General features: G+C 41.2%; 1 protein-coding gene across 1 annotated transcript in view; it reads left to right on the top strand.

Moving 5' to 3' along the window:
- Positions 1–15,966, top strand: part of agla (amylo-alpha-1, 6-glucosidase, 4-alpha-glucanotransferase a) — a 355,602-nt gene that overhangs the window by 84,730 nt on the left and 254,906 nt on the right. The window contains exon 4 of the mRNA XM_037681985.1: positions 12,944–13,129. Within this exon, the coding sequence (XP_037537913.1) occupies positions 12,944–13,129 (186 nt within the window). The remainder of the gene's footprint in view (positions 1–12,943; positions 13,130–15,966) is intronic.

Genomic DNA, 15,966 nt, shown 5'->3' with positions numbered 1-15,966 from the left:
AAAAAACACCAACCTTCAAATAATCATGTTCAGTTATGCACTCAATACTTGGTTGGGAATCCTTTTGCATGAATGACTGCTTCAATGCGGCGTGGCATGGAGGCAATCAGCCTGTGGCTCTGCTGAGGTGTTATGGAGGCCCAGGATGCTTTGATAGCGGCCTTAAGCTCATCCAGAGTGTTGGGTCTTGCGTCTCAACTTTTCACAATATCCCACAGGTTCTTTATGGGGTTCAGGTCAGGAGACTTGGCAGGCCAATTGAGCACAGTAATACCATGGTCAGTAAACCATTTACCAGTGGTTTTGGCACTGTGAGCAGGTGCCAGGTCGTGCTGAAAAATGAAATCTTCAACTCCATAAAGCTTTTCAGCAGATGGAAGCATGAAGTGCTCCAAAATCTCCTAATGGCTAGCTGCATTGACCCTGCCCTTGATAAAACGCAGACCAACAACAACAGCTGACATGGCACCCCAGACCATCAGTGACTGTGGGTGCTTCACACTGGACTTCTGGCATTTTGGCATTTCCTTCTCCCCAGTCTTCCTCCAGACTCTGGCACCTTGATTTCCGAATGACATGCAAAATTTCCTTTCATCCGAAAAAAGTACTTTGGACCACTGAGCAACAGTCCAGTGCTGCTTCTCTGTAGCCCAGGTCAGGCACTTCTGCCGCTGTTTCTTGTTCAAAAGTGGCTTGATCTGGGGAATGAGGCACCTGTAGCCCATTTACTGCACACGCCTATGCACGGTGGCTCTGGATGTTTCTACTCCAGACTCAGTCCACTGCTTCTGCAGGTCCCCCAAGGTCTGGAATCGGCCCTTCTCCACAATCCTTCTCAGGGTCCGGTCACCTCTTCTCGTTGTGCAGCGTTTTCTGCCACACTTTTCCCTTCCCACAGACTTCCCACTGAGGTGCCTTGATACAACACTCTGGGAGCAGCCTATTCGTTCAGCAATTTCTTTCTGTGTCTTACCCTCTTGCTTGAGGGTGTCAATGATGGTCTTCTGGACAGCAGTCAGGTCGGCAGTCTTACCCATGATTGCGGTTTTGAGTAATGAACAAGGCTGGGAGTTTTTAAAAGCCTCAGGAATATTTTGCAGGTGTTTAGAGTTGCATCATTGATTCAGATGGTTAGGTTAATAGCTTGTTTAGAGAACCTTTTCATGATATGCTATTTTTTTTGGGACAGGCATTTTGGGGTTTTATGAGCTGTATGCCATAATCATCAGTATTAAAACAATTAAAGACCTGAAATATTTCAGTTGGTGTGCAATGAATCTGAAATATATGAAAGCTTCATTTTTATCATTACATTATGGAAAATAATGACCTTTATCACAATATGCTAATTTTTTGAGAAGGCCCTGTATATATATATATATATATATATATATATACACACACACACACACACACAAGTTTGGAGTCAGTTGTATAGTTAGTTAGAGATCGTCAGGAGCTCAAGTCAACATCTCCTACTCCATCTCCTACTCCATCTCCAACCAATATAACCAATATAAAATACATACAGAATATAAAATGCATAAAGAATATAAAATACATACAGCAAAGTTCAGGATAAGCGAGTCTAAAGAGATGTGTTTTCAGAGCAGTCTTGAATATAGAAAGAGAGGTGGTGTTTCTTAAGTCAGGTGGTAGAGAGTTCCAGAGATGATGAGCAGAGCAGGTGAAGGCCCTGCTCCCCATGGTGGAGAGGCAGGCAGAGGGTACATGGAGGTGTAGTGAAGAGGAGGATCTGAGAGAGCGAGAGGGGATGGAGATGTGTAAGAAGTCAGATAGGTACGGAGGGGCAAGGTTGCGGATAGCTTTGAAAGTGAGAAGAAGAATTTTGAAGACGATACGTGATTTAACCAGGAGCCAGTGGAGCTGCTGCAGGACTGGAGGTATGTGGTTATAGGTGGAGGTTTGAGTTATGACACGGGCAGCTGAGTTCTGGACCAATTGCAGCTTCTGGAGAGATTTGTTGGGGATGCCATAAAGAAGGGAGTTGCAGTAGTCAATCCGAGAAGTCACAAGACTGTGAACAAGGATGGCTGTGGAGCGGGGTGTGAGACGGTTAATATTTCGGAGATGGAAATAGGCAGACCGAGTGACATTGTTGATGTGTGAAGTGAAGGAGAGAGTGGTGTCGAGGAGACTCAAGACTCTTGACCTGAGGCGAGGGGGATAGCAGAGAGTTGTTAAGGGGGATGAGAAGATTTTCTGATTTTGAAAGAGAGTTTTTGGTACCGACAAGAATGATTTCTGTTTTGTTATTGTTTAGTTGTAGGAAATTGTTAGAAAACCAGTGATTTAGCTCATTGAGACAGTTGGTGAGGATGGAGGGTGGGTGGGTGGAGTTTGGTTTTGTTGACAAGTAGAGCAGTGTGTCATTAGCATAACAGTGAAAATGGACACCAAATTTATGGAAGATGTGACCTAGAGGAAGGAGGTAAATGATGAAGAGGAGGGGTCCGAGGCCAGAGCCTTGGGGGACACCCGTGGAGACGGGGGAAGACTGGGAACGAAAGGATTTGAGCTGAATGAATTGAGTGTGGTCAGAGAGATATGATTTGAACCAGTCTAACGGAGTACCTGAGATGCCAATGGAGGTTAGTCTGTTGAGGAGGATAGAATGACAGATTGTGTCGAAGGCAGAACTTAGATCCAGTAAAATGAGGATAGACAGAAGAGCAGAGTCGGCAGCAAGAAGAAGGTCATTAGTTATTTTTATTAGAGCTGTTTCGGTGCTATGGTGGGGGCGAAAACCAGATTGAAACTTCATAAATGTTATTGTTGGATAGGTGAGAGTGAAGTTGACTAGCAATGGCTTTTTCAAGAACTTTGGAAATAAAGGGCAGATTAGAGATTGAACGAAGATTACTGAAGTTGGTAAAGTCAAGACCTGGTTTCTTGATGATGGGGGTGATGGTTGCAGATTTGAAAGCTGTGGGAACAATGCCAGAGGTTAGGGAGGAGTGGATGATGTTAGTGAATATGGGGAGCAGAGACGGTAGACAGGATTTAACAAGAACTGTGGGAAATGGATCGAGCTGACAGGATGAGGACTTAGACTAGCTGATAATGTCAGCAATGTCATCAGCAGAGGGGAGGGAGAAGACAGAGAAGGGGAGGGAGGGAGGGGCGAGTTCAACATAGATGCTGGGGCCAGCATTAGGTCCAAGGTGTTTATGAATTGAAAGAATCTTTTCATTGAAATAAGACATCAGAGAGTTGCAAAATTCTGTGGAAACCATGTGAGAGGGTAATGAGTTAGGAGATGAGACTGAACGGTTAAGGAGAGAAAACAAAGTCTTTGAATTGCCAACATTGGAACTGATGATGTCAGAGAAGTAGCTGGATTTGGCTTGAGAAATACTGTCCTTATACTGGATGACGTGGTTCGCATAGAGTTCCTTGTGAATTGAGAGACTGGATTTCTTATAGAGTCGCTCCAAACTCCGACCTTTGGATTTCAGAGAACAGAGTTCTGGAGTGAACCAGGGTGCAGAGTTGGAGAAGGAGACAGACCGGGTTTTCAGAGGAGCGACAGAGTTAAGAATGTTGGTGAGGCTGTTATTGTAGAATGTAACAAGGTCATCTGGGTTAAAAGAATTGAAGGTGAAGATGGTATTATTAATATGAGACAAAAGAATGTCATGGTTGATATTCTTAATATTACGGAAGGAAAGAGTGCGTTGAGGTTTCTCTGAATAAAATTTAAGATTGACACTGAATGAAATCATGAGGTGATCAGTAAATGGAAGTTCATCAGAAGAACAGTTGAGAGGAGAGAGTCCAGAGCAGCATAATAAGTCCAAAGTGTGGCCCTTTATGTGGGTTGGAAAGTTAATGAACTGCTGGAAGCCACAGCTGTCGAGGCAAGATGTGAAGTCTCTGGTGATGGGGTTGTTGTCTAAATAAATATGACCTAAAAAGTTTTCCCTGGTCATTTATTGATGAAAATGCTCCAATATTACATATGTGTGAGTGGTAAAAGTATGTGAACGTTGGTTACGTATTGTAACCCCAGATTCTATGAGTGTAAGCGTAGCCCTTTAGAAACTGTCGCTATTGGGTTTACCTGCGCGCACCGTGCCGGTCACTGAAAACTTTTAGTCCACGCCCACCTGCTGTGTGGGCCCCACCCGGTCCGTTATAAATTGCATCATTTGGGGGAGTGGTGGCGCAGAGGTTAGAAGATGGGCTTGCGATCAGAAAGTCGTAGGTTCACCTCCCGGTACCGTCAACATCAAAAAATGTGGGTGGAAAAGGTGAAACACCCACACCTCCCTCCACCCTCATTCGCCCACCCTGGGCCCCTGAGCAAGCCCCCTAACCCCCACCATCTGCTCCCTAAACAGGTCTCTCTTGAAAATGAGTTCTCGTGGCTCAATGAGACTACCTGTATAAATAAAGGGTAAATAAAAAATAAATAAATCTGGACCAGAGATAGACTCCCAAAGGCTTACTCTTTTTCTTCAGCCTTTTGAGAGCCAGTAAGGCCCAATTTTTAAAGGGTTACGCTTACACTCATAGAATCTGGGGTTACAATACGTAACCAACGTTCTATTTTGTGTAAGCTACACTCTTTAAAAGTTGTCGCTATTGGGTTTAAAGGGCGGAGCAGGATATGGTCCATGCCTCACAGGGTCTGTCCAAGAACCATAAAAACACTGATATCCGCCTAAAACCTCATTTTTTTTTCAAGCATAATTATGTACCATTGATCCATGTACCTAGTGTGTACTGGATTACAAGCGTGCAGCCTCTGTGCCTGATCTGAACTGATGGAATGTTTATTCATATCAGACAATAGCGGAATAAGAAAAGGAAAAATTTCCAATGAAGAAGAAGGAATTTTCCTGTTTTAACGAGTAATCGTAGAAAACGCCCACTAATAATGACAAAGCAGGGCTGTGTTGTTTTATTGCTTGTTGTTTTTATTTTATTTATTTATTATTATTATTTTGTTGACGTGTGATTGTGAAAAATCACTTTGACATAACTCAAAACTGAATGTGTCAGCAAAGAGCTGGAAACATCTCATAAATAAAAACGGATGAAGGGTGTCGGTGATGACCATGAAGCCGCAGAGCAGATGTCCTGCACAGACACCTTTTTGTGCCGGGGTACCTACTTGTGGAGGTAGAAATCCCTCTGGTGGAATGAGCCCTGAGTCCTTCAGGCGGTTGAAGCCAGAAGAACTATAGGCTTGTCATATAGTTTCACATAACCAATGTGACAAGTGCTGGGAAGTTAAAGACTGACCCTGTGATTGTTCCCTGAAATGTACGAACAATTGATCGGATTTACGCATCGCAGCTGTGCATGTCACGTAACACCTGAGCGTGTGTACTGGTCAGGGCAGGTGAAATTGTTCCTCCTCCTTAGTTTTATGGGGAGGGGGACAGAACCCGTCCATCATAATGACTCTGGACCTGAACGAAAAACCTAAGAAAATGTCTGATAATAATGTTGTTACTGCTCTCAAGGATTCAGCCCAACCCTGGACCCCCCACTAATTACAGCACACCAAATTACTTTAAAAACATGTCAGGACTTCATTTTCTGCATGTAAACGCTCGTAGCCTTCTGAGAAAACTTGATGCCTTGAAAATTCTGGTCAGTTCTTCTGGGGCAGATGTAATCTTCATGTCTGAAACCTGGCTCAACAAATGTGTACTGAATAATGACCTGGTAATCAGTGGATTTAACATTTGTCGCTGTGATTGTCAAAAAAGAGGGTGTGGAGTCACTATTTACATCAGAGACTCTCTGGTTTCTAGTCTTGTGTTTGCTAAAACAATCCTAAACCAGTTTGAGGCCTTAGCTGTAAACATCACTTTGAATGGAGGCCAGATCTTATCTGTAGTGGGTTGTTATCATCCCCCCTCAGCAACACCTGAGGATCTGTCTTCCCTGATTGAATTCCTTGGAAATTTAAAATTCAAAGAGATTTTTTGGCACGAGATTTCAACATTGACTGGGATACGTCGACCCCCCTCTGTGATAAATTCAAGGAATGTTGCTTGTCACTAAATGTAACCCAACTGATTGACTCTCCCACTAGACCAAACAAAAACCATCCTGAAAAATCTTCCATCTTAGACCTGTTTCTAACAAATATGCCTCACAAATTCCCTGGTACACCTAGGTCCCTAGGTGTATTGTCTGTCCTCACTCAAACTACCTCCATGTCCTCTCTAATTACATCTATATATCTCCTCTTTGAATGGAAATGGTAAATGGACTGTACTTATATAGTGCCTTTCTATCTTATTTCAAGATACTCAAAGCGCTTTACACTACAATCTGTGTCCTCATTTACCCATTCATACAGCACTCTAGTAGATATCTACAAAGCTAATTGAACAAATCATTCTAAAGAGACTAATCAGAGCTTTAGATCACATTCATACACTGATGGGACACACATCAGAAGCTATGAGGGGTTCAGTGTCTTGCCCAGGGACACTTCGACATGTGACTGGTGGATTCGAACCCCCAACTCTCGCATTGGAGGACGACTGCTCTAACCACTCAGCCACAGCCGCCCTTGGCCTTTGGCCTTCCTCTTTGTCTTTTTCCTGGCAGCTGCATTTCTAACATCCTTCTACCAATATACTCGTGGTCCCTCCTCTTGACATGTCCAAACCATCTCAGTCTTGCCTCCCTAACTTTATCTCCCAGTTGTTCAACCTGTGCTGTACCTCTGATGATCTTATTCCTAATCTTATCCAGCCTTGTCACTCCTAAGGAGAACCTTAGCATCTTCATTTCTGCCACTTCCAGTTCTTTCTCCTGTCTTTATGTCAATGCCACAGTCTCCAGACTATACAATAAAGCTGGTCTCACCACTGTCTTGTAAACTTTTCCTTTGACCTTTGCTGACACCTTTTTGTCACAAATCACTCCTGAAACTTTTCTCCATCTACTCCATCCTGCCTGGATTCTCTTTTTCACTTCTTTACCACATTCCCCATTTTCTTTGACAGTGGACCCCAAGTACTTGAAGTCTTGCACCTTTGTGACCTCTGATCCTTGTAGCCTCACTGTTCCACCAGCCTCCCTCTCATTTACACACATGTACTCTGTCTTATTACAGCTGACTTTCATTCTTCTTCTTTCAAGTGCATACCTCCACATCTCTAGGTTCTCTTCCACCTGTTCTCTGTTCTCACCACAGATCACAATGTCATCTGCAAACATCATTGTCCATGGGGATTCTTGCCTGACCTCATCTGTTAGTCAGTCCATCATCAGAGCAAACAAGAAGGGGCTCAAAGCTGATCCTTGATGCACTCCCACCTCCACCTTGAAGCTATCTGTCACTCCTACAGCAAATCTTACAATTCAATTCAAATTCACTTCAAAAATACTTTATTAATCCCAAAGGGAAATTATTTGTTGTTGTAACTCGTTATCCTCATTTCATTAAGAGATGTTATAGATACTAATGTCTGTAGACAGGAAGGATCTCTTGTAAAGATTCATCTCACAGTGGATCCTAAGAAACTGGCAGCAGATGCCGTTCGATCCGTCCACCCAGACTCGGCTGGCCTCTCGGTTCCCCCGGGCTGTAGGACCGCCCAAATGCAGGGCAGAACTCCTCCCAGCAGTTTGCCGAGCTCCTTGTCAATGCGGACATCCAACTGTAGGTGCTGAGGGACGATCCTGTCCTTCTGCTGTCATGAGCCGTGTTTCACGCTAGTTCCAGTATCTCAGTAGTCAGGCACTCGAGCACAACTGGCAGGTAGATGAGAATGCGTCCACAGAACATCCTTTTCAACTCTTTTGAGATTTGGGTCTGTAGTTGAGATATTATTTGAGCTTTTGAGATGCTAATCAGCTACTGTTGGTTGTAGAAAACTGCCTTGTTGCCATGGTTACGCATCATAACAAATGTCCAAAACTAAAAAAGTTTCAGTAAAAATCCTTCCAGCTGCACAGCATCTGATACCAGAGGAAACATTCATCCAAAAACTGTGATTTACATCCAGAAAAAGAGAAATTAAAGTTTCCAAAAGCAAAATCTGTGAATGAAAGTAACAGAGCTGCTCTAACACGCAGCCACCTTGAGCGGGGCAATTCTAGAAACCACTGTCCTGCTGTCCTCATACATGTCCTGTATCAGTCTAACATACTTTTCTGCCACTCTAGATTTCCTCATGCAATACCACACCTCCTCCCTCGGCATTCTGTCATATGCTTTTTCTAAATCCACAAAGACACAATGGAGTTCTTTCTGACCCTCTCTGTACTTCTCCATCAGCATTCTCAAAGCAAAGATGGTATCTGTGGTGCTCTTTCTTGGCATGAAACCATACTGCTGCTTACAGATAGTCACCTCTTGTCTAAGTCTTGCTTCTACAACTCTCTCCCAGATCTTCATTGTGTGGCTCATCAACTTAATTCCCCTGTATAGTTGCTACAACTCTGTACATCACCCTTGTTCTTAAAAATGGGCACCAGCACACTTCTTCTCTATTCCTGAGGCATGTTCTCACTCTCAAATATGTCATTGAATATTTGAGTCAAAAACCTCACTGCCATTTCTCCAAGACATTTCCAAACCTCCACTGGTATGTCATCACGTCCTACTGCCTTCCCCATCTTCATTCTTTTCAGAGCTTTCCGAACTTCACCCTCACTAATCTTTCCCACTTCCTGGTTCCCAGTTTCTATGACCTCTACTCTTCTTTCTCTTTCATTCTCTTCATTCATTAGCTCCTCAAAGTACTCCTTTCATCTTCTCGTCACACTCTCCTCACGTGTTAGAACATTACCATTCCTATATTTAATAAGCCTAACCTGCTGCACATCCTTTCCAGCCTGAGCTCTCTGTCTTGCCAATCGGTACAAGTCCTTCTCCCCTCTTTAGTGTCTAGTCTCCCATACAACTCATCATACGCCCTCTGCTTTGCCTTAGCTACTTCCCTCTTTGCTCTACGTCCCATCTCCTTATATTTCTGTCTCCTCTCTCCAGTCCTCTCACTGTCATATTTCTTCTTGGCTAAACTCTTTCTTTGAACAGCTTCCTGCACTTCACTATTCCACCACCAGGTTTCCTTATCATCCATTCTCTGGCCAGATGACACACCAAGTACCTTCCTACCTGTCTCTCTAATTATTGTTGCTGTAGTAGTCCAGTCATTTGGAAGCTCTTTCTTACTACCCAGAGCCTTTAACAGTTCCTCTCTGAATTTCTCACAACATTCTTCCTTCTTCATCTTCCACCATTTGATCTTCTTCTTTTACTCTTTTTCTTTTCTTCACAACAGCAGTCATTCTACACACAACCATCCAATGCTGTCTGGCCATGCTCCCCCCTGTCACAACCTTACAGTCTCCAATCTCCCTCAGGTTTCCTCTTCTACACAGAATGTAGTTGACCTGCGTACTCCTCCCTCCACTCTTATAGGTCACTCTATGTTCCTCCCTCTTTTGGAAATAGGTATTGACTATAGCCATTTCCATTCTTTTGGCAAAATTCACCACCATCTGTCCTTCCTGGTTTCTTTTCTTGACACCAAACCTACCCATCACTTCCTTATCCCCTCCGTTTCCTTCACCAATATGTCCATTCAGGTCTGCTCCGATCACCACTCTACTCCCTGGGAATACTCTCTATCACTTCATCCAGATCTTTCCAAAATGTGTCTTTCTCTTCCCCATCACATCTAACCTGTGGAGCATAACCACTGACAATGTTTAGCATCAGACCTTCTACTTCTACCTTCAGGCACATCACCCTATCTGACACTCTCTTCATCTCTACTACATTCTTTGCCAACTCCTCCTTTAGGACCACCTCTACCCCATTTCTCTTTCTATCCACACCATGATAAAACGGTTTGAACCCTGCTCCAATGCTGCAAGCCTTGCTGCCCTTCTACTTGGTCTCTTGGACACATAAAACATCTACCTTTCTTCTCTTCATCATGTCAGCCAGCTCTCTACCTTTGCCCGTCATTGTCTCCACATCTAGAGTTGCAACCCTCAGTCCTACATTCTTCACTTTCCTCTTCTCCCTCTGTCTCCTGACACGATTCCCTCTCCATGGTCTTTGACTAACAGTAGCACAATTTCCGCCGGCACCCTGTTTGTCAACAGCACCGGTGGCGGTTGTTGTTAAGCCTCGAACAATCCGGTATGGTTTTGCTTTGATGAACTCGCATTATTGTTTTGGCCAAAGTTTTTTTTCATCGGATGCCATTCCTGACACAACCCTCACCATTTACTCGGGCTTGGGACCGGCACAAGAGATACACTGGCTTGTGCTCCCTAGTGACTGGTTTAAATGACCCTAATAGCTTCTGGAAAACCATCAAATCTCTGTCAGGCAGCCCCCAATCATCTGACCTCCCATCACAACTTCTCATTAACTCTGTTCCTGTGTCAAATAAGCATGAGAACCGGAACTGTTTCAACAAAGATTTTGTTGCTTCGAGTTCCTTATTTGACACAGTTACTAACGGAAAATCAGCCACTTCACTGAATAACCAAATTTCTACAAATCAAATCCCTCTTACAAGTCAATCCTCAGTTAATCACACCTTCTCTTTTTCTCCGTTCTCAGTTAGTGAGGTAAATAAACTGTTAAAAGGTCTTGATCCTAAAAAATCTTCAGGACCAGAACTTCCACCTTATTTCTTAAGGCTGACCACTCATATCATCACAGTCCCTGTGACCCACATCTTTAACCATAAGCCAAAACTCCATTCCAGACGCTTGGAAAACGGCCTTTGTTCTTACTTTTGCTGAAGGGAGGTGACCCTCACCTCACTGAACAACTATCGCCCAAACTCTAAACTCTGCATTTTAGCCAAGGTTCTAGAAAAACTGATACAATCTCAAATCAAAAATTACCTGGACTCATTTAACATCTTACCTCTCCATCAATCTGGTTTCAGGAAACAACACAGCACGACGACTGCTTCACTGAAGGTTCTTAATAACATTGTTGAAGCATTGGATGCTAAATGCTAAGGATTATTGTGCTGCACTTTCTTAGACCTGTCTAAAGCTTTTGACACTGTGGATAATAACATCTTGTGTCATAAGCTCTCTGAAATTGGTTTCTCAGAACACACCATTGGTTGGTTGTCTAACTATCTCTCAGATCAGAGGCAATGTGTTCAACATAATGGTACTTATTCCAGGTATTTAACAGTCAACAATGGTGTACCACAAGGCTCAGTCTTAGGACTCACCCTCTTTACAATCTATATAGGTAATGTAGGTCAGAGCATCCCTGATGCATCCTTACATTTCTATGCGGATGACACAGTTGTTTTGTGTCGAGATAAAACAGTTGCTAGGGCTTTCCAGCTTTTGCAATCTGCATTTGACATAATCCAGTCTGATTTTTTCCACCTCAAACTTGTCCTAAATGCCGACACAACCAAAGGGATGCTTTTTTCAAACAGGAAGTCGGTCCCAGCAGTTCTTCCTCTGATTTTATCCTCAAATGGTGTCCCCATTGAGTTTGTTGATTCCTATAAATATTTGGGTATCTTGGTCGACTCACATCTTTCTTTTAAGATCCATGTGGAAAACCTAGTAAAGAAACTGAAAGTTAAACTGGGTTTCTTTTTCAGAAACAGATCCTGTCTAACTTTGAATGGTAGGAAACGCTTTGTAACTGTGACTTTCCTTCCCTCCATTGATTATGGTGACATTATTTACATGAACGCTCCTACAAGCACCCTGCAGATGTCGGATGCTGTCTATCATGGTGCACTAAGATTCATAACTGGCTGTGATTATTGTACCCGTCACTGCACCTTGTATTCACTGGTTAACTGGACATCATTAACTTCACGCAGACTCTCTCACTGGTACATTTTCATCTTCATACATCTCCTCCTACATGTCTCTGCGTGAGTGCAGCTACAGCGTGCGCTCTCAGGACATTATTACATGCAGTGTTCCCTCAGTGCGGACTGAACTAGGCAAAAGGGCCTTCTACTCTGTTCCTGTTTCCTGGAACATCTTGCAGAAAAATCTGAAGCTCTCGACCTTGTCTAAGTGACTTCAAACATCTGCTAAGCTCATGGCAAAAACCAACGCAGACATGTTCTTGTTTTTAGTATTTTACACCACTTGATAATGTAGCTGTTTTTGTTTCGTTTTTATTTCATTTCTTCTATTTACTTTTCATTTGATATGCTTTTTATATGATTTTCTTTTGTTGTCTGTACCTCATTTGTGTTCTTTGTTTAAAACAGGTTTCTCTTGTAATGAGTCCTCTAGGCTCAATGAGACTAACCTGTATAAATAAAAGTCAAATGAATTGTGAGGAATTCAGGTTTGTGAAAGAGCATAATGCTCAACTTCTGTCACAAGTTTAATATACAGTATATCTAAGTGCAGCGTTGTTTCCCCTAAACTAGTTTTCTTTTTGCCAGAATGCAGCTTGTATCTGTAATGCCATTTTATCAGTCTTAACTTCCAGAATACAGCTTGTAACATTATCAAACTTTTAATTGTAATAAATACAGTTTAGATCCAGTTCTTTAAATGTCACTAATAGCTCTTAGTGAGACCAACATGAAAATAAAAAACAAATCTTTTAAAGGCACAGTTCAGGTTTGGTACAAATACTAATGACTAAAATGTATCACCCGAAATCATTCTTTGTAGTTCCACATGGTCCTTGGATATTTTGCTTACTGACAGGTTGATATTCAACCTGTCAAGACTATCAGCAGGTATTTGCAAAGCATTGAATAAAGTTTTGAAAACATCACCAGAAGAAAATTTCAGGGATTTTAAATGTGTTGTTGTTATTAGATGGTTGCATTTTTGCTCTCATGTTTTAATCTTTTCAAAGAGCAAACCTTTAAAATAGAAATATAAAAAATATAATGCATATAATTTGTCTTCAAAAGCATTTGTCTGTAAAGTTTAATTACATTTTGTCTGTTTTTCTTTCTAGCTGCAAACAGTGTGTGGATAAGTGAGCACCCAGAGTGTGGTTATAATCTGGTAAACTCTCCTCATTTGCGTCCTGCCTGGGTGCTTGACAGAGCAATCTGGCATCTAACCACCAAAGTAGCAGACGGCCTCTACAAAAGCAAAGGACTTCCTCCGGACATTACTGAGGAGAGCCATCTAAATGTAAGTGCTGAGGATGTTGAAACAAATGTGTCACGACTGCTGTCTCATTAAATGTTAAACACATGTGGTCACAGACTGTAAGTTTATAGTTTAAACCAGGACTGTTCAACTAAACTGCTCAGGGGGCCACATTTTCTGAAAGCCAGAGACCAGACATCCAGCGATTAAAGTAATTAAGTTTTACAATGATCTGTTACCTTTTAAATTGGTTTATTTTATTGCATTGTACCATAAGTGCAATAAACAGAACCCAAAACCCAAACCAAGAACCAAAAAAAAAGTTTATTATTATTATTTTTTTATTAAGTCATTTGTGGGCTGGCTTGAAGTCACCCCCGGGCTGGAAATGGCCAGTTGAATAGCCCTGGTTTAAACTCAAAAAAGTACGGTGGCCCACAGGTGCAAACGTGCTACAAACAGTTAAAACACATAGGGCTGAAATGATTCCTCGAATCATTTGAGTACCTCAATTACAAAAAAATCCTTGAGGCAAATTTATCTGCCTTGAAGCTTCATTAAATTATTCAGAGCATTGTGGTCTAGCTGGAAGGTTTTTGTTACACAATGCTAGCGCTTCCGCTAACACATATGTGCTAAGTTTGTAGCTATGGAGGGAACGGAGACTGCCTGGAAGAAGAGCCCTGAAAACAACAAAAACTGTAAAAAGTTTGTGAACATGTTAGGCTAAACAGAAAAGACAACACAGCGAAATGCATCCACTGCAAAGCAGAATTGATGTAACCACAACAGCACGTCATCGATGTTGCAGCATCTGAAGAGAAAACCCCCACTGTAGCATCAAACTCGTCCGCAGCTGTAACAGGTATCGTTCTCTTTGCAAAATACGTTCACCTAAATGTGTGATAATCTGTCATGTTAAAGATGTAAAATGAGGCATATTTTTGTTAACGTTAAATCTACTGACTAATCATAGTGGCTACCTGGCAGGGTCTGTACGTTGTGTGAGGAACAAAAAAACTATGCAGGACATAATGCAAGTTTGTTAACGATAAAAGCCCAGCAACAGACTGACTGCATGAGCTGAAACACATTTATTTATTGCTGAACTTCCATCCTGACTTAAATGAGATATTTAAGGTGAATATTTCCAAGTTTAAATGTATTTACATAAGTTGGTAGGATTGTTTTTTCTTCTTGCTACTGCTGTTTATGACTTAACAACTGGGATTAATCTGCATTTATTACTACTGTCATATTTGTTTATAGCTAAGCAATCAAGACTAAATAATAATACAGTCTGCAGAACTCAAAAGTACAAACTAAAACTTTACATTATCTATCTTACTCAGTTTCTAACATAAAGATTCCATTCAGTTTCCAATCCATAAAAATTATTTACAGCATTTAGATTTTTCTGTGATGGTTAAAAATAATTCATTGACAGTGTTTTAATTAAAGCATCCTCAAACCTTATACATAAATAAAAGCATAAATCAAATACAACTGACATACTAATGTTACTTTGATTGCAGTAGGGTCATCAGAAAGTGTATATTACTTAACAATATTACATAATTTTATAATATCCAATGAAGTACACTTGAAAATTTATTAAGGCATAACAAACAAATAATAATTTTATTCTTCTTTTCAGTAAATGGCAGAGTCATACATTGGACAGCTTCGTACTAAGGGCTCCAGGATGTTGGGTTGTTCAAGCAGCTGAGTTCACAAACAGCATTTTAAATATGATCATCACAGACATGCAGCCGCTGTCAGTGGTGGAAGATGAAGGCTTCCAGAAGATCATCTCCACCTTCAATCCGAATGATGTCCTTCCTTCCAGATTCTACTTTGTAAATTCCATTAAGTTTTCCAATCCATAAAAAAAATATTTTACAGCATTTAGATTTTTATGTGATGTTTAAAAATAATTCAACTTAAACAATAAAATATTTTAAAAAGAGAAATTAAATGGGTTGTTTATTTAATGTTCTTTTTTCGTGTATTTGTATTACTCATAAAATGAGTAAGGTAGTTACTGCAGAACCTGACAAATAAAGTTTTCAATTACTCAATTAATTGCCAGAATAATTTATAGATTACTTGATTACTAAAATATTCGTTTACAACAGCCCTACATCACAGCTTGGACCAACTTTTTATTTACAGTACTCGACTCAATTAGAATCTGATACCTGAAGACCAGATATGCAAAATCTACCTGCAGACTTCAAGAACTACCCCGACACTACAGTCATCTTTTGATTACTAAAATATTAGTTTACAACAGCCCTAAAAACACATTGCAAACACACGAATGATGCAAACTCCAAAACAAACAAACAAAGAAAGCAACAGAAAAATGCCACGAAAGAAAAATAGAAGAAACATACAACCAAAAAAATGAATGCAAAGGGAAAATGCTGCAAATACAAGAAACACCAAAACAACTGCAAGTAAGAAAAGCTGCAAACTCACTCCGAAAAAATGGAAGTGCACCAAACCAGGAGGGGGCCTTGACCACAGAGTCATATGGGACCAGACCACTGTAAATACATTACAGCTGAGCAGCCACTGGCCGAAGAATGGCTTATTTTAGGAGTTTAATGAGCACCAAGTACTTAAATCTTCAACCTACTTTATTTTAAATATAAATTCTTTCTGGTTATTTTAAGCCTGGTTGTACAAAAATCAGAGCGCTGGGACTGAAATGGTCCTCAGAATATCCTGATGCATGCTCAATAATCCAGGTAGAAAAATCCAAAAAAGTTAAATCTGGTCCTCTGGACATTCAAAAAAACAAAAAACAAAACAAAGCAAAAAAATTCTAGAAACGTTTCGTCTCTCATCCAAGAGACTTCCTCAGTCTGAGGTGCT

The sequence above is a fragment of the Nematolebias whitei genome, chromosome 9, assembly GCF_014905685.2.
Source record: "Nematolebias whitei isolate Nwh7 chromosome 9, NemWhi1, whole genome shotgun sequence".
Taxonomy (NCBI): domain Eukaryota; kingdom Metazoa; phylum Chordata; class Actinopteri; order Cyprinodontiformes; family Rivulidae; genus Nematolebias; species Nematolebias whitei.
Note: the sequence above shows the minus strand (reverse complement) of the source record. Positions and strands in the feature narration are given on the sequence as shown.